Genomic DNA, 26,288 nt, shown 5'->3' with positions numbered 1-26,288 from the left:
GCATATACCTCACAGGATGATCCATGAATCATAATATATTACAATTTTTATCCTTTTTCTTTCTATAACCCTAAATTTAAAATAGACCAATTCACAAATTAATAACATAATTACTATGCCTATCTTTCCACACTTTTGACTGTCATTGCTATTTCATTCACCTCTCAGGAGAAATTTCAGAATTATTGTTTCTTTCTCTCCTGTTATAACTGATTTGAAGCATTGTTATGTGGTTGTTTTGTAATTCTCCTTTTGAGAACTTTTGTTTACAATCTTTTGATCTATTCTCTACTGGAAATTACTTCCCCCCAACTCTCCATTCATTGCCTCTGTATTTTATAGCCCAAGCTGTTTCAAACAAGATATTAAGGAAAAAGTAGGATATAGACAAGAGTAATTTAGCAGATATTTAAGAATAATGTATTATATTCATTGTGTTAGCTCTTGAGAAAAGATAAAATGACAGTTCATCCAGTTGAGGATAGGACAAAAAGAAAGTTAAAGGAGCCCCAAAATTGTATCTAATCATCAAAAGAAGTTTCTTAAACTTCGGAGAGTCATAGCTGCCAAAGACAACATACTTAGAGCAGGGGAAGAAAGAAGGAATGAGTATTTTTATATAGATCTACTATGTATCTGGCACTAAGCTAAGTGTTTTTGTTTTTTAACCAGTGTCTTATATGATCCTCACAATCAATTTGAAGTAGATGCTATTATTGCCCCCATTTTACAGTTGTGGAAACTGAGGCAAACAAAGCTTAAGTGTTTCACCCAGGATCACAAAGCTTTTAAGTGACAGATGGCAAATTTGAACTCAGGTGATCTTCCTATTTATTTTTTTTGACTCCAAACCCAGTAGCTCTCTATCCATTTGGACCACCAACAGACTCTATAATAAACAGTGTCATTTACAAAATATCACTGTGTGGATGACTAATTTTGAATAGTACCACTTTACCAAAAACAAATAAACAAATAAATAAATAAATAAAAGGAAAAAGAAAAAGCATTTGAGAATAAAGCAAACCGAAAGATAATGTATCTAATCAAGATAATCCCAAGAGCATTTATCTGAAAAATGAAGACAAACATACAAAATAGAGCACATGATGGGGGTTTATAATTTTATTTTTTATTTTTATTTTTTTATGATAATGGGTTAACTACTTTCACACTTTGCCACTTAGTATTCAATACATTGTGAGGAAGCAGAAATGAAAGTTAAGATGAAGTCAAAAAGAGTAACTAGACATGATCAAATAAATACAAGTAGAAGAAATCCATGACATTGGATTCACTCAGGAAATGATGTTTGTGACCTTATATTGAGGGGAAGAAGATTCCATAGAATGGAAAATATCAGATGGGTACTTTTGCCTAAAAAGAGGGACCAAGAAGACAGTAGCCACCACTGGTCCATATGCCTACTTTCTCATTTCTATTTAATCTTCCTAAGAATGAACTTTGCATGCATCAAGGAAATTCTTGAAGACAGTATGAGACGAAATAGTTGAGATTTTGTATTTACTACACCTAAGCATATCTTGATTTCACAAGTTACAGAGTTGACACAAAAAACACAATACTACCTACTATTCACTTTTTTTTTTTTTAAGTATTTGACTTGGTAGAACAAAATGCAGCCTTGAAAGCCCTCTCAGACAAGGTTTTTCCTGTGCACAAACTAAATTATTTGCTCACTTTGATAGAACCAATGGAATTACCTTTATTTAGTGATCCACTGAGTATTCTCATTTAGTATAAATTAAAAAAAAAATACCTTAAATATTCTTACCTAAGTCTGCCACTGTCATGGTTGATGCCTGGTTATAGTACAAGCAAACAAAACAAACAAACCAAAAAAAAAACTTATTATTAAGGGAGGTTCTCCCTAAGTTTCTTAATAAGCAGCTTTGATTCAAATCCAGAATGCTGCAAAATTTCAATGAAATTCATATTAACACTATAATCATTTATACTGGACCAACTCCAAAGTACACATTGCGCAAACTGGAATTATCAAGTTAACATCAGAGTGTGTGTGTGTGTAATATATATGTAACATGGAGAAGTATAGCAGATAGACAATGTACTAGACCCAGAACTGAGTGGTTGCACATATATAATTAAGATATTAAGAGGTAATTGAACTTGAAGTCAAGACAGTCTGGCTTCGAATCCTGCTTCAGATAATATGACTGGACAAATCATTGGCATCTCTCTGAACCTCTTGTTTCCTCATCTGTCCACTGGTGATAATAATAGCACCTACCTCACAGTCTGGTTGTAAGGAACCAATGAGATGTTAGTAAATTGCTTTGTACATTTTTAAAAATCCTATAAAATGTAACCTCTTAAAACGCTCTGTAAATGTATCATATTTAAAAATTCAAGATATGGCCTTCCAAACTACTGAGAATTTAAAAGAAAACCTTGCAAGGGACTACTGCAATCTGTAGTACACACATTGATGAAATCCTGAATCTGTTAAAAACTCTTTATTAAAATATAACTATACAATATATGCAGCTATTTTATAGATGAGACAGTTAAAATATAATTTTTATGTTTTTGAAATAAAAATTATATTTGAACACTACTAGTACTATTCACCAAATTCATCAATGACAGTGAACAATTAACCCCAAACATTTCTTGCTTAAAAAATAAAAACTCCCCATTCCAAACCCAGCAGAAAATAATTTCCAAGAACACAAAACTTCCTTTGCCTTTTTGAGAAGGCATCTTAATTTTATCTCAACTGTGTTTCAGAAAAAGCACCTGAACCTTAAACATTACTTTCCTTCTTGCTTCAACTCTTTTACTTAGAACTCTGATGTGGCTGCCTACTAAAACCCCATGGAGACTGGCTGCCCACTTGGTGTTATGAGGAAGTAATCTTCTCCAGATTGTTCCTCACAGCCACAAATTCATAAAAACACAGTCAGTTTTACAAGAAACCTTCCTATCCTGTCAAAATCAGATGTAGAACTGCCCCTAAACCACATGCTTCATGTTCCCCATAATACGACTCAGGATATGCTGGATTTGGTGCAACTCATTGCGGTCAGGCCGGCAGCTGGGGGTGATTTCCAACACATAATCCGGGCCATATTCAGTGAAAAATTCATGATCTGGAATCTCAGACGAGAGTGTTCTCCCCAGGATGACCCCAGTCAAGTATGTCCAGCATCGGGCTGTGTTGGCAAGGTGGTAGCCTCCTCCTCCCAAGATGAGGGTGGCCAACTGCCACTGAAGGATGTACTTAAGACACTTGCCAAGTCCCACAGGAGTCAAGTTAAATGAACACATTGGGTCCCCAGCTATAGTGTCAGCTCCTAATTGTAAAACCACAGCTTTGGGATTGAAGGCTACATAGACCTCCTTGAGGACACTTTTGCAGACCTGGTAATACTTTTCATCTCGTATGCCATCCTGGATCGGCACGTTGACGCTGTAATACCTTCCCTTCCCGAGGCCCACATCAGATACATCGCCAGTTCCTGGAAAAAACCCTGGAGAAAATTTGTGCAGAGACACGGTCATGACTTTAGAAGTGAAACTGAAAGCATCTTCGACGCCATCTCCATGGTGAAGGTCCAAGTCAATGTACAGAATGCGGTCAAACTTCCTTCTCAAATGCAGGATCCCTAGGACAGCATCATTGAGGTAACAGAAGCCTGAAGCTTCATCTTTCTTGGCATGGTGCCAACCTCCAGCCCAGTTAATGGCTATGTTACATTTTCCATCAATCAGGCATTGGGCCGCCGTGATGGTGGCCCCCCCCACTGCAGCCGCATAATCAAATATGCCCTCCGTGCTGGGGCAGTCGTAGCCCAGGCCGAATTCCACGGAGTCAGGATGCTCGTCATCCCCTTCCTCACTGACCTTCTGGAGGTGCTGCAGATAGGCATCCGTGTGGAAGCTGGCCATCTCCTCCATGGAAGCCACCTTGGGCTTCACTACCCTCATTTCCTTCAGCAGCTCATAGGCTTCGATCAGGGAGTGCACCATGCTGGCCCGCTTGGGCACCTTGGCCAGCGAGTCACAAGTTCGGACGTACTCGGGGCTATAGATGTAGACTGGGGGCACAGGCGGCTGCCGCGGAGGGGGCGCGGGCTCCTCCGCCTCCTGCATGGCCCACCCTCACCCAAGCCCTGGCCCCCCCGGGACGCTCGAACCTTAGCTGGCCAGAGGGGCCCCAAAGGCGGCCGCTGCTCCGCCGCCGTCGGCGCTGGTGCTGGCGCTGCCACTGCCCCTCCGCGATGCCGCCGCCGCCGCCGGCACCTGCGCTGCTACTGCCGCCGCCGCCGCCTCGCTCCCTATCTTAGCTTCCGCCGCTGCTGCTGCTGCCTCTTCCGCTGCCGCTGCTGCCTCTTCCGCTGCCGCTGCTGCCTCTTCCGCTGCCGCAGCTTCCGCCGCCGAGGCGCGGGCGCCCCCCAGTCCTTAACGCGCAGCCGCTGCCAAGGCCGCCGGGAGGGGGTGGGGGGGAGGGGCTGGGGCCCCGGCTGCGGGAAGGTTGCTATGGTGTGGAGGGAGAAAAAGGCGGGGTCTCGGAGATCTCGGGCTTCCTTCGGGAGAAGTCTGAAGGGAGTGACTGGGCTCTAAAGCCTGCCGAGATCCGGCGCTGCCCCTTGCGTCTGAAACCTGGCTGGTCTCTGCGTACCTGGCCGGATTCGCACCGTCCGCTCTCGGTTCTGGTGTAGCGTTTTTGAAATGCTGCCTCGGTCGGGCTGTGGAATTTAGAAGGTCGATAGAAACAATACAATTTCAACCAGAACTTACTCTTGCGAACAGCCGCATCTAGGTAGGAGCGGAGCTCATCTATCTTGACAAAAGTCAGCTCTTTGGCAAATGATCCAGAATGCTTTCCCTAAAGCACGTGAAATCGGCTCATTTCTTCGTCCCCATTATCTGGCTCTTTGTAGAAACGCTGTAAAAGATGTGAAAAATGCTGAGGCTGGTACTCTTCGTGGTGCTTGCTTTCTAGCCACAGTGTTTCTGGTTTCCCACGGGGGGGGGGGGGGGGATCTTCCTGTAGTATAGGTGTACACTGAGGATCTGACTATTCTATGACAGTTTGAAAAGGAAAAGATGCCTGCAAGACAACTCTAAATCTCAACTATCTAATCCTTGTCCTCTTTCTATGAAACTCCATATGGGTACATTTCAAGCTAGCTTCCGTGTCCTGGGAGAAATGCTGTCATTTATGCTTAATAATAAGAAAATGCCATCCTACTTTTCTTAAAAAGTAAATGCAGTCTTAATGGACCATCCTAGTTTAACATGTAACCGTTAAAAATCTCGCATGAGAGCGTTCTGATTTTTTTTATAATGGATTCTAACCTTATGTTACATTAAAAACCAGTGGAACCAATAAAAACTTGTTTCAAAACTGTATTTTGAAAAAGTATTTACAAGATTTAGTGATTGAATGTTTGAGTAGAGGTTGCGTCAGTTTTATGGATATTGGTGACTGGAAGGATGTTGTCTTCTACAAGACAGAGGGAGAATGAAGGGGAAGTGTTTAGAGGGAAAGCTTAAGGGGTCCTGGTTTTAGTATGTTGAATTTGTGATGCCTATTCAATTCAAAATGGATGCTTTAAAAATTCGGTTTAGGATGAAAAATATACACCATTATCAATGTTCAGTAAAATAGGAAACTTAATATAGGGCGTAAATGCAAACATTATGCAAATGTAAACTGTATTTGGATAATTTTTTTTTTTGAAATTCAAAAGGAAACTCCTTAAGAGAATTTGGTTTAATATATTTAGAACATTAACAACAAAATTGTCATTTTGGTAAATGTAAGTCGTTGTTAGCCTTCTATTTCCACTTAATATTTTTGACCTACAAATTGAATACTCACATTATGAAGCCTGTTATTTAATTATAGTAATCACCATGGTTAAAGAGTTTAGAAGAATGACTAAAAGGCATAATTACTCTATCCAAGGAAGATCATACTAACTGATTATTTACAGTGTAACTGAAAAGGGACATTAAAAAAAAAAAAAAGGTTTGGGTTGCCTAGCATTTCATTAACACAGTTAAGTTAAAAAATTCAGAATCTATCTTAGATCTATTTCTTATTTTACTAGTGCTTTTATTAAAATGTGAAGATCTCAGAGTCTTAATTGTATTACTGATTTCCTGTTAAAAAAAATCTACAGCCTGTGCCTCAGAAAACTTCCATAAAGCTGTTACTATGAGAAAAGCCCAAATTAAATCAACACATAATGTTAAACCATTCTGAGCCATTGGAGAATTCAATTAATTAACATTAAAAATAGCATAAAAAATACTGCAGATTGTAGTCTAGTAGCCTGAACCAAGGGAAAATAATTTGCATCTTCTACTATTGACTATTTTAAGTCTATAAAATTTGATTTCCTTGAATAAGTTCTTTTCTGCACAGAATGCTAAAATATCACTTTAAATTCTTTTTATTCAAATATCTTTGAACTTAAAATATTTTTTGAATACATCCTTCTTTCAAAATTCTATAACAAATCAACTTTTTCTCATGAAATCTTTCCAAATAATTTACCAGTCTCCTAATCTGCTTGACTTTGTTAAGATCATGGAATTATCATGGTTTATAGTTGGAAGAGACCTTGAAGACAATCTAGTCCAGTCCCTCACTATGCAAATAAGGAAACTAACCCAGAGAATTCAAATGGGTAGTAAGTGATAGGTGAAATTTGAACCCAGGTCCTCTGACTCCCATTCCAGCACCCTTTCTCCTATACCATGCCACATTTATTCAGAATAATAACTTTATTTTTCTGTTTGTTTTGTAAGTAATGTAGTTTCATTCACATTCAGACTGTATATACCATGTCTTCAGGTACTTATAAATGCCTTTTTTACTAAATCATAATAACCACTTCTGCTGTTATTAAAGGGAAACAGACATATATACCACACAGATACATTGGAGTGTAAAATGTAAACTATTGTCAGTTCTACTCTTGAAGCTGATATCATTCTCTTGATTCCTATATTTACACCTGTAGAGATTAGAACTGATTTTAGCCAGGGATTTCCTTAAGAGATCCCTTTCTTTGGTTTTTGAGGAATACTTGGAATCAGGAAAAAGTCTTAACTATTTGGTGGTATCTGCCTAAGCATCTTGCCAAAACTTGCAAGTTAAAACAGCATTTTAAAATATTTTATAATTGATAAGGTGTGCCCATTATAAGCTTTATTATTATCCAACAAAACTGATACCACTAGTGATACAAACTGCCAAAACTCTAGGATTTCCCTTTATTATGACTCTTCAGATTTGAAATGATCAAGGGCTGTTTTTGTTTTTGTTTGTTTTTTTATAAGGGAAGCAGTTAACTTTGGATCAGGTATAGAGGATCTGGGAAATAAAGCCTAGATATGGCCCATACTCTATTTAAAGTATTTATATGATACAATAAAAAATAGCATTATATAGCACTTGATGCTTTGAAAAGCACTTGGATTCATCTTGTAGTTCAGTCTCTCTGTTCAAGTTTGAAGTTGAGATGAAATGAGACACTTGTGAATCTCACTGAATATTTAACAAAGGAGATTTACTCTGCCCTGATAGCAAGAATGTGCAATAAGCATACAAAGAGCTTTAGTCTCTTTGACCACAAATCTATGATCTGGATATTATCTGGTCATTATGTCATCAGTTTGGTAGTTTGGAGCATCTACCATGTCTGAGAGACTTAGCTTCTCCAAAGCTAGGTCTTCTTATGACCCTAGATGACCAAGAAAATGTGACAGAAAAAAGCCAGGGAAGTCCCAGGAAGAGATTTGACCTGTACTCATCCTATGTTGTGAGGGCAGTTTTATTCTATCACATGTCATGTCCCTTACAACAATTCAGTGAGGTGGGTATTTTTATACCCATTTTACAAATGAGAAACTGAGGTGACAATTAAATGACTTATTTTTTAAAATTAATTTTTAATTAGCACAAATGACAAATTCCCACTCCTAGTGGGAGGAATCTATGATGACAGAGGTAGAGATCTTAATACTTATCCCAAATAACTACTCAGTGATCTGGTCTTCATGAACTGGACATGAGTACTCGTCCAGTACTTTTCCAAGCTTCAGAGAACACCTGGTACTAGGCAAAGCAATATAATAATTATATGATTTTTCCCAGAGAATGAAATTATCCAGAGGGTGAATGCAAAGTATTGTTATTATCCCCAAGTTCAGGATACAGCCTACTTGCTGGACCTTAACCCTGGAAAATGTGTCTTCTAATATCTTTACAATGCTAAAAATGGCCATTTTATTTTAAAGACAACAAAACTTAGTTGTTAGGCTTGCATTATAAGCGTTTGAAAATATTTAAGTGAGGAAAAGAAATCATTTGTCACAACAGGGCAATAATTCTTAAATGTCTCTTTTTTGTAATAAAGCTCTTTTTGAAAAATGCATTTCATGGGACAGCTGCGTGGCACAGGAATAGACCCAGTCCACCTCAGGAGAACCTGAGTTCAAATGTGCCCTTAGATACCTATTAGCTCTGTGACCCTGGGCAAATTACTTAACTCTGATTATCTCTTTAAAAAGAAGAGAGAGAACGAAAGAAGCAAGGAAGGAAGGAAGGGGAGGAGGGAGGGAAGAAAGGAAAGAAAGAAGGAAGGGAGAGAGGGAAAGGATGGAAGGAGAGAGGGAAAGGAGGGAAGAAACTTAATGATTTTAGAATTTTAAGTTGTTACAGGCTAAATACTAATGGTCAGACAGTTCTGCCACTAGAAAAACATGACTTGAAAGGAAACTTAATTACAGTAGGATTTTGATTCCCTCATATACAGTATTAGCCATGCTAGAATTCAAATGTTATGCTGATGTAACTAAAAAAAGTACAGATTGTATTTTCAGACATGTTCTCAATAGAATTATGCATTTGAATAATATCAAATAGTCGTATTACAAGTTCAGAAGTGCCCTGGATAGTTCTAAATGAAATGCTAATTATTTTCAGTAAAATATAAATAAAGTGGCCCCAAGATTTATTTTCAATGAATAATGAAAGCTGGTATTCTTTAAGCTCAAATAGAATGCAACAAGGATATCTATCTATTAGGGGAAAAAAAAAAACATAGTTGAGAAGCAGATAATGCACACTGGTTTGAACTTCTACTTATATATTCTTTTATTATTTTTCCTTGTTATTAGTGATAAATTTCATAAGGAAAAAGTCTGATGAGAATATAAAAATGTTAGCTGCTGAACTCGCCAAAATATGCAGAATATCTGTAGTTTCTCTCTACCTTCACTTCCTTCTACCTACAAATATAATTTTCACATGAAACTAATTGAAATGCAATCATTTGCAAGACTGTAGATCTAGCCATACTGACTCCTAATCCATTAGACCTCTAATTGAAACAAATCCAGATTTCTGCAAATGTGACACTTATGTGTGCATGTACAGACAAACTTATTATATTTTTATTTTTCCTATTCTGGTAATGAAGCTTAATATAAAATAGCTAAACTGTTTCATATTGTTGTTTATGATTTAGAAAGGAGAGAAGGAAAAACAATTTCAGCTTTGGGGGAAATTATTATTTCAGAATCATAGTGTATATATACATTGATAATAGTGAAATATCTAACATGTGATGATTAAATAAAATAATGCTTATATATAGGACATAACAAAACCTTGAATTGTTTACATAAATGCTACTATTAATAATAATAGTATTCAATATAAGTTCATCTTGTGTTACCTTAAAATTGAGTCACCAGAATCTTCAGCTAAAGAGTTCCTCCAGTGGCTATGAGAGATGTCCTGATCTATATCTTGTCACTGGACCCAGATGACTCTGAAGGAGAAAGTGAGGCTGATAACTTTGTCTAATCTATACAAATCCAAATTCACTTGCATGTCATGGCATCACCTTTCTGGAGTCATGATTCTCTTTCAGAGTGAAGGACAAACAACATATACAACAGTAACTAAAAGAAGAAATGCATCTCCTCTGTTCTTGTTGTCAACCTGAACTTGATACAGGGAATGTGACCAGATTTCTTTGTAGAGTTAGTACCATAACAAAAAGCTTGTTTCAGAACCCCTTATGATCTCTTTGATAGGCATTCCCTATTTCTCACAAAAAACCTTTCTGGCTGAATTTAGCTAATGATAAACCTTCAGGCTAGACTCAATTGCTATATTACTAATACAGTGCAATAATCATGGATCAAAAAGTGAAAGGGATCTGACAGACTGTCTAACCCCCTCCTTTTACCTAGGAAAATGAGCTTATTTGAGGAAGTTAAGTGATTTGCCCAAGAATATTCAGATGGAATTTGAATTCAGGTTCTACCCAACAGCAGTGTTTTTTTTTTTTTTTTTTTTTTTAAACCAAAGTACACATTTTATGGGGAGAAATTTCTGGGGAGAACCTGCAATGTTAAGGAGCACAAAATCTCAGAGATCACCTAGTTCAAAGCCCATTTGATTGCTTTTTGAGGGAAAAAAAATTAAATACAGTTTTACTTTATAGGCACTTGAGTATAACATGTTGATTCCACATTTTTTATGGCTGTCCTATTTGTGCTATTTTTAAGTTACTAAGTTATTGTCAAATAAAAAATTAATACCATATTAAACATTTTTGGCACAAATCTGCCAAGAAACAATTTTGTCCTATTTAACATTCTGTATCCAAGACTTTTCTGACTTAGAGAGATGCTCAAACTGGTACAGTTTGTCCCAAGATGCTTTCAGGTAATATTTAAAGAAATCTTGAATAAAGGAAAAATAAAAACATTTTAAAATATGGTATTAGGTTAACATCCCCAATTCACTCCCCTCAAGTTTTCTCCTAAAGTAATTAAAAGTATCTGCTTCCTCTCACAGGGAGCTTGTATTCTACTAGAAGAAACAACATGCTACCAGATAAGTAAATTTTTTTCAAAATTAAAATATGTATATATAATATATATACATATTGCTAGATACATAGCACCTACATGGGTCATAGGCAGAATGAATATACACAAAAATGTTCGCAGGATTTTTGTATTAGAAATAAAGTAGATTCTCATTCATTAGGAAATAGCTAAATGAATTAGTTTATAAACATAATGGAATGTTACTGTTCCTTAAAAGATGATAAATATGAAAAAGTCAAAGAATCATGAGAAGATATATAAACTGATACAAAGTGAAATAAGCAGAAAAATTATAAAGATAACAAATACTAGCATTTATATAGTACTTCTATGTTTGCAAAATACTTTACAAATATCTCATTTTATCCCCACAATGCTCTTGGGAAATAGATGCTATTATCATTATTATATTCATTTTATGGATGATGAAACTGAGGCAGACAGATATTGAGAAATATGCCCAAGTTCACACACCTAATAAACATCTGAGGCAGGATTTAAATTCAGGTTTTCCACATTCCAGATCTAGTGCTCTATCCATTGTGTTACCTTATCCCTCCAAAATTCTCAAATGGTTCAAAGTTTTAATATCACTTTTTGCAATTTAATTTGAGAAAGTTATTCACAGTTGGTAAAACAAAAATTACCAAGTGTTTATACATTAATAACTTCATCATCTATGATTATATCTCATAATAATATCACCTAAATTCCTCTCCATTACAAAATAATTATATATGTATACATATGTGTGAATGAATATATGTATAAGTATAGGTACATACAAATGTTGTAGCCCTTAATCATTGAATGGGCATAGTTTTAGACAAACTGAGACTTGGGAAATATCTTAATTTAGAAAGACTAAGGTTACTCACCACATTCTGAGCCATTCCAATCAGCTTGATCTTTGTCTTGCCACTGGACTCTGATGACATTGGAGAAGAGAGTAAGATAGATGTTTTTGTGCAACTGACTCAAACCCAATTCACTCTTCTAGAATGAAGGACAAAGACCACCACCAATTTATATTGTATTTATATGGGTAATACACATATAAATATTAGAAATATATGTGTATACATATATATTTGTGTTGTTTTTATGAGAAGCATTCAGGATACATATATAAAGACAAATGCCATGTATGATGTGTGAGCATACACATTTTACCTGTGTTGTGGGGCAGAAGGGATAAATGCCATGATCCTTATCATGAGAAGTTTGTTTTTTATCCTAAAGATAATAGAAAGTTACTAAAATTTTTAACAAGAATTTTTAGTCGAGCAGTATTTATTAAATGCTTCCTATGTGCTAAGCACTGGCAATAAAAATAAAGCCAGGCCCTTATTAGTGCAAATCATGATCCCATTATATGGTTACAACTTGCTGTGTTCAAAGTTAATAATAATTATGTGTAAAACATAGTAATTGGTTCCAGCCCAATGAAAATTTTTATTAAATACCTTTTTTTAATCTGTTAATTAATATAGTATACTAGCAAAGGATAAATAAAATGTAGGTGAAGCATTGGATACAATGTTAGTTTTGAGTTTAGAAAGACCTGAGTCCATATCTGGGCTCAAGAAAATTACTAGCTCTGTGACCTTAAATCACTTAACTTCCATTTTTCTCAGTTTCCTCATAAAATAAAATAGGGATAATAATAGCACCTACTTCCTAGAGTTGTTATGAAGATCAAATGAGTTAATATTTGTAAAGACTTAGCATTGTACCTGACACATAATAGATACTATATAAAAGCTAGTACAGTAGTAATAATTATTATTATTATTCAAGCTTATTAAAAAAGTAATAGATTGTGAAGACAAGTATTTTAAAATCAGCCAGAGTCAGGAATTCAGGTTAGGGGAAAATCGTCTATCTTTATTCTCAATGAAGAAGGATCGGAGGTGGAAGAGAATCGGCAATAGCCATGTGTGCAGCTGAGTCAAGAAGCTAGCTAGACCAGCAGCCACACGACCAGCAACTAGGAGTCTGGAACCCAGGCCCAATCTCCCCCAGCTTCTCTTCCTGTCTCTCTCTGCCTCCACCCACCAAAATCGTCATTTCCTATACAGCACACCAGGACTTGCACAGAGAGTGGGCAGGGACCATTCTTTATCCAATCATGTATATTAATAGAGTATAGCCCAATTACTATTTAGCTTCATGTACTTGGGACCTCAGTGCATCAACTCAAACATCAGCCCATTACAATAGAGTTGTTATAGAAAGCAAAAATTTTTCAGACTCTGAATATTGTACATAAGATCAAGCCTATACTGATAATATAATGAAATTACAACTTTCTACATAAACTGATAGATGTAGAAAGCCTTATCTATATTTTGGTGAATTTGCATTCTCACATTCTCACATAATAAACCAAGTACAGCTGGATAACCAAGGGCATTATCGAAATTCAATAATGATTTCAGTAGTTTTCCACTGCTAGACTAAAATAACTTGAAAACCAGTTCTCTAAACCTGTTTTAAGTCGTCCACACTTTCTTATTTAACCTTCAGAGATTTGGAAACAATCCATAGCTGTAGCTTCTCAGAATAATTCTGAGACTGATTAACAAGAACTCATTGCATTACCTTCAAGTAAGCGTTAGGTAATCCTTTGATTCTTTAAATTCAGGATCATTTTTCTCTCTTAGAAATAAATGTTAACATTGTTTTCCAGTAATCTTGCTCCATGCACATTAAAAATTTGTTGATCCACATCCTTATCTTTATATATCTTTAAAACATCAAGATATATAACTACCCCATTCTCATCTGCATTGACCATTTCTCTGTTAATTTTAATGTGTAGTTGAATTCAGTTTTTAAAATGATCACACTCAACTAACTGCTATAAAAGTTTCTTTATTATCCACTTCATGTCTATTTTCTTTCACTGGTTAAATAAACTTTTGTGTGAAAGAATGTTCTGATAGGAATACAGTTTTGATTGCAATCTTTACTTCTGTTTCTTGTAGTAGCTTGCAAACCACAGAAAGCTGGTGCAAGTTTACCTTTTTCTTTTGTTTTTCTCTTATATTTTACTTATTTTTATTATATATATGTATTTATGTAATATATACATGATTATATATTATATATTTATATAATGTATACATTTTATACACTAATGTATATATTTCATAATATTCATTGATTTTAGAACTCCACCTTTTCATCCTATTTTAGAGTTACTATGATTATTTTTAAGCTATTCAGGTACATCAAATTTTTGTTATAAGAACAAATGACCTCCTCTCTCCCCCTCTCTCTGCACTGGCACTGTTCCTCTATAAAGTATTTTTTTCTTTATCTCTTTTTTGTTAAGCAATTAAAAAAAATACAATTGTTAATAATATGGTATGAAGCAGCTCATTATATCCATATTCAATGATAAGTGCAGACTGATGATAGAGCAATGTTTTAAAATGCTCAGCTAGTTCATAAGCATCACATTAACAGAACTTTTGGCTCACATTAAATCAGACCTGGTATCACTTTGTAATCCATACTAAATTGAATTTCTTCTTTGAACTCATATGAATTACAGTCAAGTTGTATACAAATGAAGAATGATGGTTACTGTGCTCAAGGACATTCTAATTGGGGAAGCATATACAAAGGAGCTAGAAAGGTAGTGGATGGAGAACATATCCGCAAAAAGGGCATGGTAGCCAAATTCTGAAAAGGGAATGGAGAATTGAATGAAGGATGACTGGCCAGGTCCTTCCTTATAATGAAAGTTCCAGGAGTAACTCAGTTTGAGAATAGATTTCTGAGTCAGAAAAATCTTCCAACAGTCGATCTTCCAAGATTTTAGGGCTGGACTGATTTTCTAGAGTGAGAAGAAAGTTGAGGCCTGCATAGTAAAGTACAGTCAGAAGTGGGACTGGGAGAGTACTAAAAGTTAGGTTTGTTGTTGTTGTTGTTATTTTTGTTCTAAATATTAAAAAAGTTCACTTTAGTAATGATTTGAAAGATAGTTTGAATGAAATAATGACTAATCCACCACACCACATCAGGCCCTCATCACATATACTTGGGATATTAAAGGAGTCTTTCAACCAGAGATTTGAAAAATAGAAAAAAAAAAAAAATAAAACTACAAATGCAACTGGAAATAAAGAGAACTAATAATCAGTGAATAAGGGCAAATAAGCTAAAAGTGTATACGTGTCTTTTAATAAATACTTGTTTAAATATGTTGCATTAGTAAACTATATACATGTGAAAATGGTATAAAGGAATTATAAGACTGTAAGAAATAACAGATGGGCAAGTCAATTATTCCATTAGTATCTACAATATATTAAAAGGATTAATTTTCTCGTATACTGAATAAATCCTCAATTTTTGAGGTAAGAATTACCTAGAATGAGAAGGTCTGGATAGCTTGGGATCTGCACTAATGGAGTTTCCCATATCAGTTGTACTTTGAAAAACAAAGGCAAGTTGTTAATTTTTACCAGAGCATGTGATTCTCATGTGACTCATAATTGTGTTTCATAGGAGAAGAGGCTATAAATTTTGTGGGATATGTATTTTTTACAAGCAGACCCAGGATCCCATCCCTCGGTGCACCAAGTATATCTAAAGACAATATCAGTCTCTTACAGCCTATTTAAAATATAAGTTAGTTTTGACAAACTTTAACACCAAATGTCATATTTGCATCTATTTCCCCTTCTGAAATCATTTTTACCCTCTTCTTTGGCATATATTTTCTCCATATTGTTATTCCTTAATTGTTAGATTTTTGAGGTATATTTTAAGAAGATGGATGAGGGGAATGGCCTCGAGCCAGCCTGAGTTATACATTTTGGTTCTGTTTTTATTTTTATTGATTCACCTTATATCAAAATAACACTAAAAAAAAAGGTGGTTTTTTTGTTTGTTTGGGTTTTTTTTGCATTTGATGATAGAGGTCATACAAATTAATAAAAAAAAGTAATAGGTAACTTTTATGTAACACTTATTCATTTCCAGATAATGGTGCTAAGTGCTTTACAATTTTTATCTAATTTATAGTCGACATGTTAAAAGAACTTTATTTTAAAACTGTAATCTTACAAAAGTTAAAATGTTGCTTTTTATTAGGCATCTTGAGTTAAGTGTTACATATGCATATAAAGTAGTTGGATAGAAATCACTTAGATTAAAATGTTTTTTCAAAAAAAAGATTTTTATTCTTACAGTTAAATTTTGGAAAGAAAAATATTCAGGCAGGAAAGGTTTACATGATACTTTGCAAGAAATTAATAGTTTCTATTTTTTGTACTAATGAAGAGTTTGAGTAATTTTTACAAAGATAAATTTTCTTATCACACAGTACAGGCTTAAATCTTGGGGGAGGAAAATGGATACTATCACAAGTCTTCACACTGTACTCATTTCAGGGCTGCATCTTGGATATGTTTGTTTGTTTTCCCCTCAGTTATCAGTAGGTCTGAAAACACTCCCTTTTTAGTTGAGGCATTGCCATTTAAAATATAATGAATATAAAGTATCTATTAGTCTTTATTGAAATCTTAATTAAAGAAAAAGAATAGGGATTGTTTTGTAACTTTTATGATTGAAGACAATCTTAAGATGTTTGAATGCTGAGCATAGTTTATTAAAAGGCATCACAAGTAACTGTTGATTTCTAAAAAATCTCATTTTTTTCCCCCATTGCTTTTCTCAAACATTCCTTTTTCAAAATTCAGGTATTTCACTATCATACACACACACATTTAAAACTATATTGATAAGGGGATTAAGGACAGCATGGTCTCCAGTGCAGGGGTTCTTAATTTTTTTGTTCCATGGTAATTTGATGAATATGGCTCTTTTATTAAAGTAATGTTTTCAAATGTGTTATTAAAATATGTAAATTTGAAGTGGTTATCAAAATATTTCAAAAAACAAGTTCATGGATCCCTGGCTTAGTGGATAGACTGGCTAACATCAGCAAGATCCAAATTCAAGTTCAAGTTTAAGCCTGACCTCTAACACAACTAAGCTCCAAGATTTTTGGCTAGTCACCTAACATCATACTGTCCTAGTCATCAAAAACTAGAGATGAATTGCTAATTTACATCTCTGTAGGGAGCTTTCATAGCAGGAATTCCTCACACTTAAAAAATCCTAATTCTGAACCATCAACTAGTACAATTTAGCCTTTCTACTTTGGCACTGATATGTAAGTCACCAGCAAAAACTATCATGTTTCCTCAGGAAGGACATTCTGATCACTTTGAGCACTTAAGTGATTAGTTACAACACAGATGTGGGCAGCTAGGTGGTGTAGATGATAGAGTACTTGGCCTAGGAATTAGAAAGGCCTGCTTTCAAATCCGAGAGCCTCAGATACTGACTAGCTGTATGATCTAGACAGGTCACTTGACTTGTTTGCTTCAGTTTCTTCATTTGTAAAATGGGGATAATAGCATCTATCCCCCAGGGTTGTTGTGAAGATTAAATGAGATAATAATTGAAAAGGACTTTGGTACAGTGCCTGTTACTTATTCTCCAAATTTGTTATATTCATGAATTGTTATAATAAATGTGGTATTCTTTTTCCAAAACACAGCCAGGTCATAAAAGTTCAGATCTTTTATTGTGTCCTTCAATATAGCCCAGTTAGCTCAGACCTATCTCTCTGCTTGGTTCCTCTCCGACCCCAGTTAATGTTCCCAAGTAACTCTCTCCAGTGGCTCACTGGAGCTGTATTTATGCTACTTCTCGGAGAGTGAGATTGTGGGATATCTCCCAGCATGCTCTCTGGCCCTAAGAACTTCAAGGGAGGTGTGAATTCAGATATCTCTTTCTAAACTCTGAAATCTCCCAAACACATGAACTCCAATGAGTACTTAAATATTTCTTGCTTCTATGAGCTCTCTAAAGGTGTGAACACAAGCATCGGTTCTATCAGTACTTAGTACCTTGTTTCAAGTTCTGGCCCAAAATATCTCCTTCTAAGATCCAATCAATCATATTGAACCATGCTAAATTAGATAATTATTGTCTCTATCAACTCTAATGGCTTAACACTTTGTAAAGATTCCAACAAATAACATAGGACAAATTCAGAGCTCAGGGTGATTTTTTTCTTTGAAAGCATTTGAAAAAACACTTCTTTAAACATCCTTTAGCCATTATTACTTAAAAGAATAATTACAGTTGAAGATGATATCTTTTTTTCTATCCTAATTTAATGATATTTCAATAAATGTACGTAAAATAAGGGAATATTTACTCTCAGTTCAATAGAACTTTATTCCAGGTTTATCTTGGCTTCTATCCTATTTTGAGTTGAAATATCTTTTCATTAATAAATCTTTATTCTATCCCCTCTTGTTTATTTTTCATTGTCACTTTTAGGATTATTTCATTTTCAGAGAATGACCAATTAAAACTTTACTTACAGAAGTCAGAAAATGCAAAAAGAATAGAATTTTTATTTTGTAATTGCTTTTAATTTAGTAACATTCAAATAGTTTGTTTTGTTAAGAAGTTCAAATTCATTTTTTACCCTAAGAGTATTAAGTTGTTGACTGAAATCAGTTAACATTTTTTTTTTTAATAATTATTTATTTTTGTTGGGCAACTGGAATTAAGTGACTTGCCCAGGGACACACAGCTAGGAAGTGTTAAGTGTCTGAGATCAGATTTGAATTCAGGTCCTCCTGACTCAGGGATGGTACTCTGTCCGCTATGCCACCTAGCTGCCCCTATGTAGTTTATTTTTAAATTTTAATTATAAATATTGTTTCAGTAAAATCAGCTGGTGTTTTTATATGCCTAAACATTAAAGAAGAATGTATGCTTTAACTTAAATAATTTGGTACCAACACTGTCCATTGTATTTGATTTAAATTTTGTTAGTTTAATGTTGTCTTCATTTATATTGTTGTAGTCTTTGCTCATTGTCCTTTTGACTAAGCTGTCTTTACTCTGCTTATAACTTCACAGGAGTCATCTCATGTTTCCCAGAATTCTTTATATTTCTCAAGCCTTTCAGAGCAGTAATGTTCATTTACATTCAGATTACACAAATGATTTAGTAATTTCTCAATCATTGCATATATCATTTGATTCAAGTTTTTCACTGTAACAAATTGTGTTGTTATGAATTGCTATCACTAATTTCTTTGGCTATAATCCCTCCATTGGGATTGCTGTGTCAAAGTGTAAAAAAATTTATATAATTCCAAGTCATTGAATAATTCTAGTTGAACCTCTAGTTGAACTAGTAAACCTAGTTTACCTCTATTGAGTTAGTATGCCAGTTTTCCAATATTCAGTTTTACAAAGGAGCTATTCACAATTTAATGGATGGAAAATAAAACATCAGAGTTGTCTTCTTTTGCATTTGCATTTTTGAGCATTTCAGATGTTTGTTGATCACTTGTATTTTTCTCTTTGAAAATTATTCAAATTCACTTTTGAATGGGGAGGGGAGGAAGTATATATATTTTTTCCAACATCAATTTACTGAGATTTTCTTATTTTATCCATTTGAATGTTTTGCAGTTATTCAGTCACTTTTATATTCTATTTTTTGATATATGATTAATAAGTAATGTTCTCTAGTAACATGCTTTATGGTTCATTTTTTTTTTTTTTTTGTCATTTTTAAATTTTGATCATTTGATTTTTGTTTTCCTTTTTGGCTAATTTGACCAATTGGTTTATCCCTTCTACAGATCTTTTAAAAATAACTTTTTTTCTTTTTCTTTTAATTATGTTAATTTCTTATTTTATTTTAGCAGACTTTTGGACTTATTTTGAATAAATGAATATGTTAATTTGATAATTAAGTTACAAATTCATTTCATTAATTCTTTTAAACAAATTTGTACATTTAGGGAAATAAATCTGTTTCTAAGAATTTTCTTAGTTCTATCCCCAAAACTCCTAAGAAAAAAAAATTTACTTTCCTTACTGCCACTTTCTCTTTCACTTACTTTTTAATATATTGAGCTCTACTTTTTACTCATAATAATAATAATAATAATATATATATATATACATATATATATATACACACACACACACAGTAAAGGTACTAAAATGTTTATTAATTGAGCCTCTTTCTTTTTGACCTCTCAGTTGCAATCATTCTACCTGCTCATCACTCTCTCCAAGATTTTTTTTTTTCTCTACTTCAATAACATGACTTCCTTTTGGCTCTTCTACCTGTCTGTTGGCTTTATCCTACAGCTTAATTTAGGGTAGGCCTCAAAAATCTTTCCTCTTCTTTCTTGTTCTCTCTCTCTCTCTCTCTCTCTCTCTCTCTCTCTCTCTCTCTCTCTCTCTCTCTCTCTCATTCTGTCCCTCAGCCTCTTTTCTCTTTTTCTCTCCTGCCTTCTTTCCCCACTCTTTGAGTAGACTTGTAGTTTTTCTCCTGAATTCTTTTCTTGCATTTCCAACTATTACACTTTTTAAATGAAATGCCCTATAAAAATCTCAAATTTCATGTGTAAAACAGAATTCATTAGTTTTTCCCCTAAATCAAACCCTCTTCCTTTTTTCCTACTTTTTTCTCTCTTTTAGAAAGAAAATTTTAAGCAAATATAGCAAGAATAGTTCTCATTTAAATATATATTTATTTAAAATTTCAATGCAAAATAAGAAAAAAAGTTATCATGTGCCCGGCAGATCAGTGAAAATTCAAAATGTGTAACATTAAATTTTCATTTCAAGAAAACATACATAATAGACATTGCATTCATAACTTCTATCTTTACTTTTTTGGAGGTTTTCTTTTGTTCTCTCCTGAATTTTTTTTTTTTTTTTTTTTTACTTTATCCTGTTTATCTCTTTTCTTCCCATACCTCACCTTCCCCAAGCAGGCTGTACGTAAGCAAGAATATATTTATGTGTATATGTTTATACAAACATACATACACATGCACAGATGCACATACATATTTACATCCACCTATATCTATATGCTTCTAAAACAATATTAATATGGCTGACATGTACTATAAATTCCTTTCTTGATTGACTTTTAAAAGTTTTATTTGTCTGATATAGATGATTACTACCCGTACTTTTTTTCCCCTACTAAATTTTATTCCTGATCCTTGTTATAGTGTTTGTGTGTATCTCTTATTTCCTATTCCTGCTAACTCTTCCATTTTGCTTGTACCTGTTGACTTGCCTTACTATTACTTAACCTTCTGCCTCACCCCCAATGGATCCTCTGTTATCTTCACCCCCACCTTTTTCCTCTATCTTTGTCCCATTTCTATTAATCTCCACACCTTATTCCCACTCCCATATTTACACATCCTTCCCTTTCCCCTTATTTCCTATAGATTTTGGAGGGTGCTATGCCCTTCTTGGTGTGTGTGTGTGTGTGTGTGTGTGTGTGTGTGTGTGTGTGTGTGCTTGTGGTGGTGGTGGTGTTGTTATTGTTGCCTCTGATTCATTCCCATTGTGAGTAGGTTTTTAGAACTACCATCTACTTCTTATATTGGTTCTTGATATCCCATCTCATTCTTATACCATAATTACTAATTTTTTAAACCTTTTCCTAGACTGTTTTGCCTTTTTTTTAAAGAGTCACTTCATACTCAGCTCTACTCCAGTCTTTTTTCTGGATTGCTCAATTTCTAATGTCATTCTTAGACATAGTTTACATATACACATATATGAAACTTAAAACAATTTGTCCTTATTGAGTTCCTTGAAATTAGACTTTGATGTTGGCTCTTACATACTAAATTTTCTATTAAGTGCAGGTTTGTTTGAGACGAAATCCTAGAAGTCTGAGAATTCATTGAACATCCAGTTTTTTCATTGAATATTATAGTTAGTTTTAGTAGATAAGATATTTTTTTACCACAAGCCTAGTTGTTTATTGTCGATATATACTATTCTAAGATCTGCAGTCTTTAATTTTAGTTGCTAATAAATCCAGTTCATTTCTTGGAGTGTAGCTCCAACATATTTGAATTGAATTTGAATTTTATTGTTGTTGCTTGTAAAATTTTCTTTGATCTGGGGATTTAAAAATTTCACAGTTATATTTCTACATGTTTTCCTTATAAGATGTTTTTGAGATGGTGATTGGTGATTTTTTCCTATTTCTTATCTCCCCTTTTATTCTATCACATCCAGACAATTGTTTTTTAATTATTATTTCTTGTATTATTGTGTCAAGCCTCTTTTTCTTTTTTCTTTTTTTTTTTTGTCATAATTTTCAGGAAGTCCAATTATTCTTCTTTTTTCTTTTTGCTGTGTTCTCCAGATCTGTTGTTTTTCTTTTGTTTCCCATTCTCTTCTATTTTTTTCCCCATTCTTTTTTATTTTGTTTATTTGTTGGTATCATAACTTCACTGATTTCCCACAGTCCTATTCTAGTTTTCAGAGTTATTTTCTTTCTTAAGATTAGACTAACTTTTAATAATTTTCTTATTTTTCTTGGATTTTTTTTCTTTTGAAGTTTTTCTTCAATCTTATTTGATTTTTAAAATCTTTTCTGAGTTCTTCTATAAATTCTTTTGGGGTCAGATAGCCATTTAACATTGCTCTTTGGGGTAGAGGAGGCTTTTTTCTTAACTTCAGTATCCTCCTCTGAAGGTGATCCCAGATCTTCCCTATTCCTATAACTATAAAGTTACTATAGTTGAGCTCTTTCTCCTTTGCCTGCTTATATATACTTTTAAAAATAATAACTTAATAATGTAATCACTTCTAATCCTGAGAAGAGGGTGGTGGATTTAGTACCTTTGGCTTCGTTTCAGTTCTCCTCTCTGTCTTGGAACCCAAAATCAACAACTTCACTCTCAAGTACCTACAGCCACCAGCTACCCTGCTTCACTGCTCCCTTTTTACTCAGAGCTGTGTCTCAGCAGCAAGTGGGCCTGCTGTTCCTTCTCAGTAGATATTCCCTTTATCTTCCCAAACTCAGAATGTTCTGTGATTAAGGCGGATACTATTTCTGAACCCAGCTAGCCCCAAGACTCTCTGCTTGCTATTACTATGAAGCTGTGAAAGTGTTTACATTTATAGGTTAAACCTCTGTCTGGGGTCTTTCTTTGAGTCTTATAGTTGTCCCAGGAGAACCCTTGTTCTTATTTAGTTTTTCATTCGTCTACATTCATTGTGAGGTGAAATTTTTGGGGAGGTAAGCAGGGAAGAAATCTGAAGAGGTTGGAATTTTCTGACCTATTCTGCCATCTTTCCAATCTTTTTTCTCTATTTATGGATTCAACCATCATTAATACCTAGGGAGTAAAATTCATCTTAGAGAGTCAGTAACTTTAATTCATTGAAAGCAGTGTTAAAATTACTTATCGGAAATAAAAGGAAACTAAGGACAAAGTTATCAAACATCTGTGATTTAATTTGTAAAAGTAGTATTTGCATATAAAATCAAGTCACCTGACTCCTCAGATGTCAGAAACAAGAAATGATTTACAGAACTTATCTTTATAACGGAAAAAAAGTAAAAGAATGCAGAAACTTATTTTGAACATAATTAGATAAGACAGGTCACTTGACTAGTTAGCTTCTTCCAGTCTTTTTTAATTCTTCCCCAGAAGTTCTTGTAGTATAGGTGTTGCCTTTTGTAACCAGAAAATGTACTGGGGAAAGAGGAACTTATGGTCATTAATTAGCAGTCTGCTTTCCACCTGTCCCCCTAATCTTCCTTAGAAAATTTCATTACTCTAGTTAAATTCTAACTCAAGTGAAAAGGGAACTTATCCACTAAGACTGAAAAGAGGAATTTAACTTCTGGCTAACCAGCTGTCAGAAAGGGAAACTTAACCTCAGATCAACCTCACTTTCCGCTAGAAAGGGAACCTACATCTTTTTTTAAAGACTTTATCTTATGATCATTTTATTCCTTTAAGATAACTGCTACTAAATAATAAAGTCTTCTTAATGTATCTGTTCAAAAAACTTTTAGATTAAGAGACTATCTCAATCTTATTTAGTTGGGGCTAGTTTTTCTTAAAGAGAAAGTTTAATCCTATAATCAAACTAAAATAAAGTAATTAATACTATTTTATTTCCTTGTTAGCAATGAGATGTCCTTATATTAGATCTTCCCCTCTCATGAGCTAATTCTCTGATTTTCTATACTTCTATTACGAAGTGTTGTTAACTAATAGATCTTTTTTCCCTCTGTAAATAACCTCTTTCAGATATAATCTGAGTAGTTTTAATCTAATTTCAGAATATTTTTCAAAATAATTAATTCACAGCTTTAACATCAGTATATTAATGTTTCTGTTAAGATTTTTACATATCAGTCTCAGAAACCAAATGTTTCCAAAGTTCCTAGCTCTTTAAGTCTTGATGTTAATACTACCCTTTAATAATATATAAGGGGAATTCTTGATGCTGCTTCTCTGTACCATGTCAATCTCTTACTCAATAAACACCAGTAGTTCCCTATTACCTCCTGAATCAAATACAAAATCCTCTGATTGTAATTCAAAGCTCTCTCATAAGTTCCTTTCTCTCCTCCCCCCCCCCCCACCCCTTTTCTGTCTTCTTCACCCTACTCCTTACCAGTTATTCTTCAATCCAATGACATTCCTCTAACCACACACTGAGAAGCTGGGAAGGTTTTCTGGGAAGATAGATAGCATATGGGATGACAGGGATAGGATATAAAAGAAGTTTGACAGACCAGAGAACTGAATTGAGTCTTCTAAGATGAAATTGAAAGAGGATAAATGTGGAAGTCTTATCCTGGGACACACACACACACGCACAAAATCAGCTTTATAAGAACACAATAGAAGAGGCAAGAGGCAAGGTTTGACTGCAATTTTTGTTGTTGTTGATTGTGAAGAGGGTTTTAGTGTACTCTTGCTGCCATGTTAGTAGGCAGAGGTTGAATCAACCAAAAAAGCTAATGTGATCTACCACCAGATACTAGAAAGTAATGATTTCAATGGACTTCTTTCATCATCAAATTTCATCCAAAGTATTGTCTTAAATTCAGAGGGTCTTGCATTATTCCACGTAATTAACCAGTTTCTAAATTAGTTAACCAGGTACTTATCATACTTCATTTAATGTACCAAGTAATGACTTCTGATTACTGGTCAATCCATATTCTAATTGCTTTTCCTCAAGGTATTACTATCATAGATGGGAGAAATTGTCAGCTGTTCAGTGTTATGAGACCAAAAACATTTAAAAATTCATTAAAACTTTAACTTGAAGCTTAGAAGAAGGAGGTCTTCTGACATCTGTGGAGTCAGGTGATATAATTTTATATGCAAATATTAGTTTTGCAAAATAAATCATAGATGTTCTCAAGGAGAAACTTACAAGTAACTTTGCTGCTAAGTTCAAATGACTTCTTTAAAAGAAATGCTAAATATTATTTTTGACAAATAAGATTATAACTTTTCTGACCTTATAAATTACTATCATAACAAATAAAATTTCTTTATTTTTTAGTATACCTTTATTAGTACTATTCAATGAAAATATCTCAAGAAAACATTAACATTAATATTATATTACATTAAAATAAAATATTGACATATTTGTTTTAGTCTCAGTTTTAAGAATCAAAACTACCTTTATTTCTCAAAAAAGAGATTTGTTATATAATTTGTAGATAATAATTTAAAAAATCTTCATCACAGCTCTTTAAATATATACATATACCAAATACATACAATTCCCCCCCCCTTAGTGAAATTATAGTTCATTATAGGCTTCTAAATCTTTTTAAAAATGTTTTTATTAAAGCTTTTTATTTATAAAACATATGCATTGGTAATTTTTCAATTTGTAAATTTTCTGTTGAAAATTTTCCCTCTTTACCCCCATCCCCTCCCCTCGATGGCAAGTAGTCCAATACATGTTAAATATGTTAAAATATAAGTTAAATACAATATATGTCTACATAGTTATACAGTTATCTTGCTGCACAAGAAAAATCAGATCAAGAAGGAAAAAAAAAACTGAGGAAGAAAACAAAAATGCAAGCAAACAACAGAAAGAATGAGAATGCTATGTTGTGTCAACACTCAGTTGCCACAGTCCTCTTTCTGGATATACATGGCTTTCTTCATCACTGAACAATTGGAACTGATTTGAATCATCTCATTGATTAAGAGAGCCACGTTCATCAGAACTGATCATTGTATGGTCTTGTTTTTGTTTGTATGATGATCTCCTGGCTCTGCTCATTTCACTTAGTATCAGTTCATGTGAGTCTCTCAGAAATCATCCTGTTGGTTGTTTCTTACAGAACAATAATATTCCATAACATTCATATACCATAATTTATTCATTCTCCAATTGATGGGCATCTCTTATGGGCCAGAACTCTGAACTTGAAACAAAGGATTCTTACAAGGTGCTAATTCAGTGGAATTGATGAGACAATGGTTATC

At 34.0% G+C, this 26,288-nt stretch overlaps 2 protein-coding genes across 3 annotated transcripts in view; one reads left to right on the top strand and one right to left on the bottom strand.

The window, feature by feature from the left end:
• Window positions 1-26,288, top strand: part of DIAPH3 (diaphanous related formin 3) — a 410,013-nt gene that overhangs the window by 319,928 nt on the left and 63,797 nt on the right. The window lies entirely within an intron of this gene.
• HDAC8 (histone deacetylase 8) lies at window positions 1,159-4,294 on the bottom strand. Its single transcript, XM_003765832.4, has one exon. It carries the CDS (start codon window positions 4,135-4,137, stop codon window positions 2,998-3,000), a length of 1,140 nt encoding a protein of 379 aa, XP_003765880.1. The 5' UTR covers window positions 4,138-4,294; the 3' UTR covers window positions 1,159-2,997.

The sequence above is a fragment of the Sarcophilus harrisii genome, chromosome 3, assembly GCF_902635505.1.
Source record: "Sarcophilus harrisii chromosome 3, mSarHar1.11, whole genome shotgun sequence".
In the NCBI taxonomy this organism is placed as follows: Eukaryota; Metazoa; Chordata; class Mammalia; order Dasyuromorphia; family Dasyuridae; genus Sarcophilus; species Sarcophilus harrisii.
The sequence above is the reverse complement of the archived record's forward strand: the minus strand, read 5'-3'. Positions and strand labels throughout refer to the sequence as shown.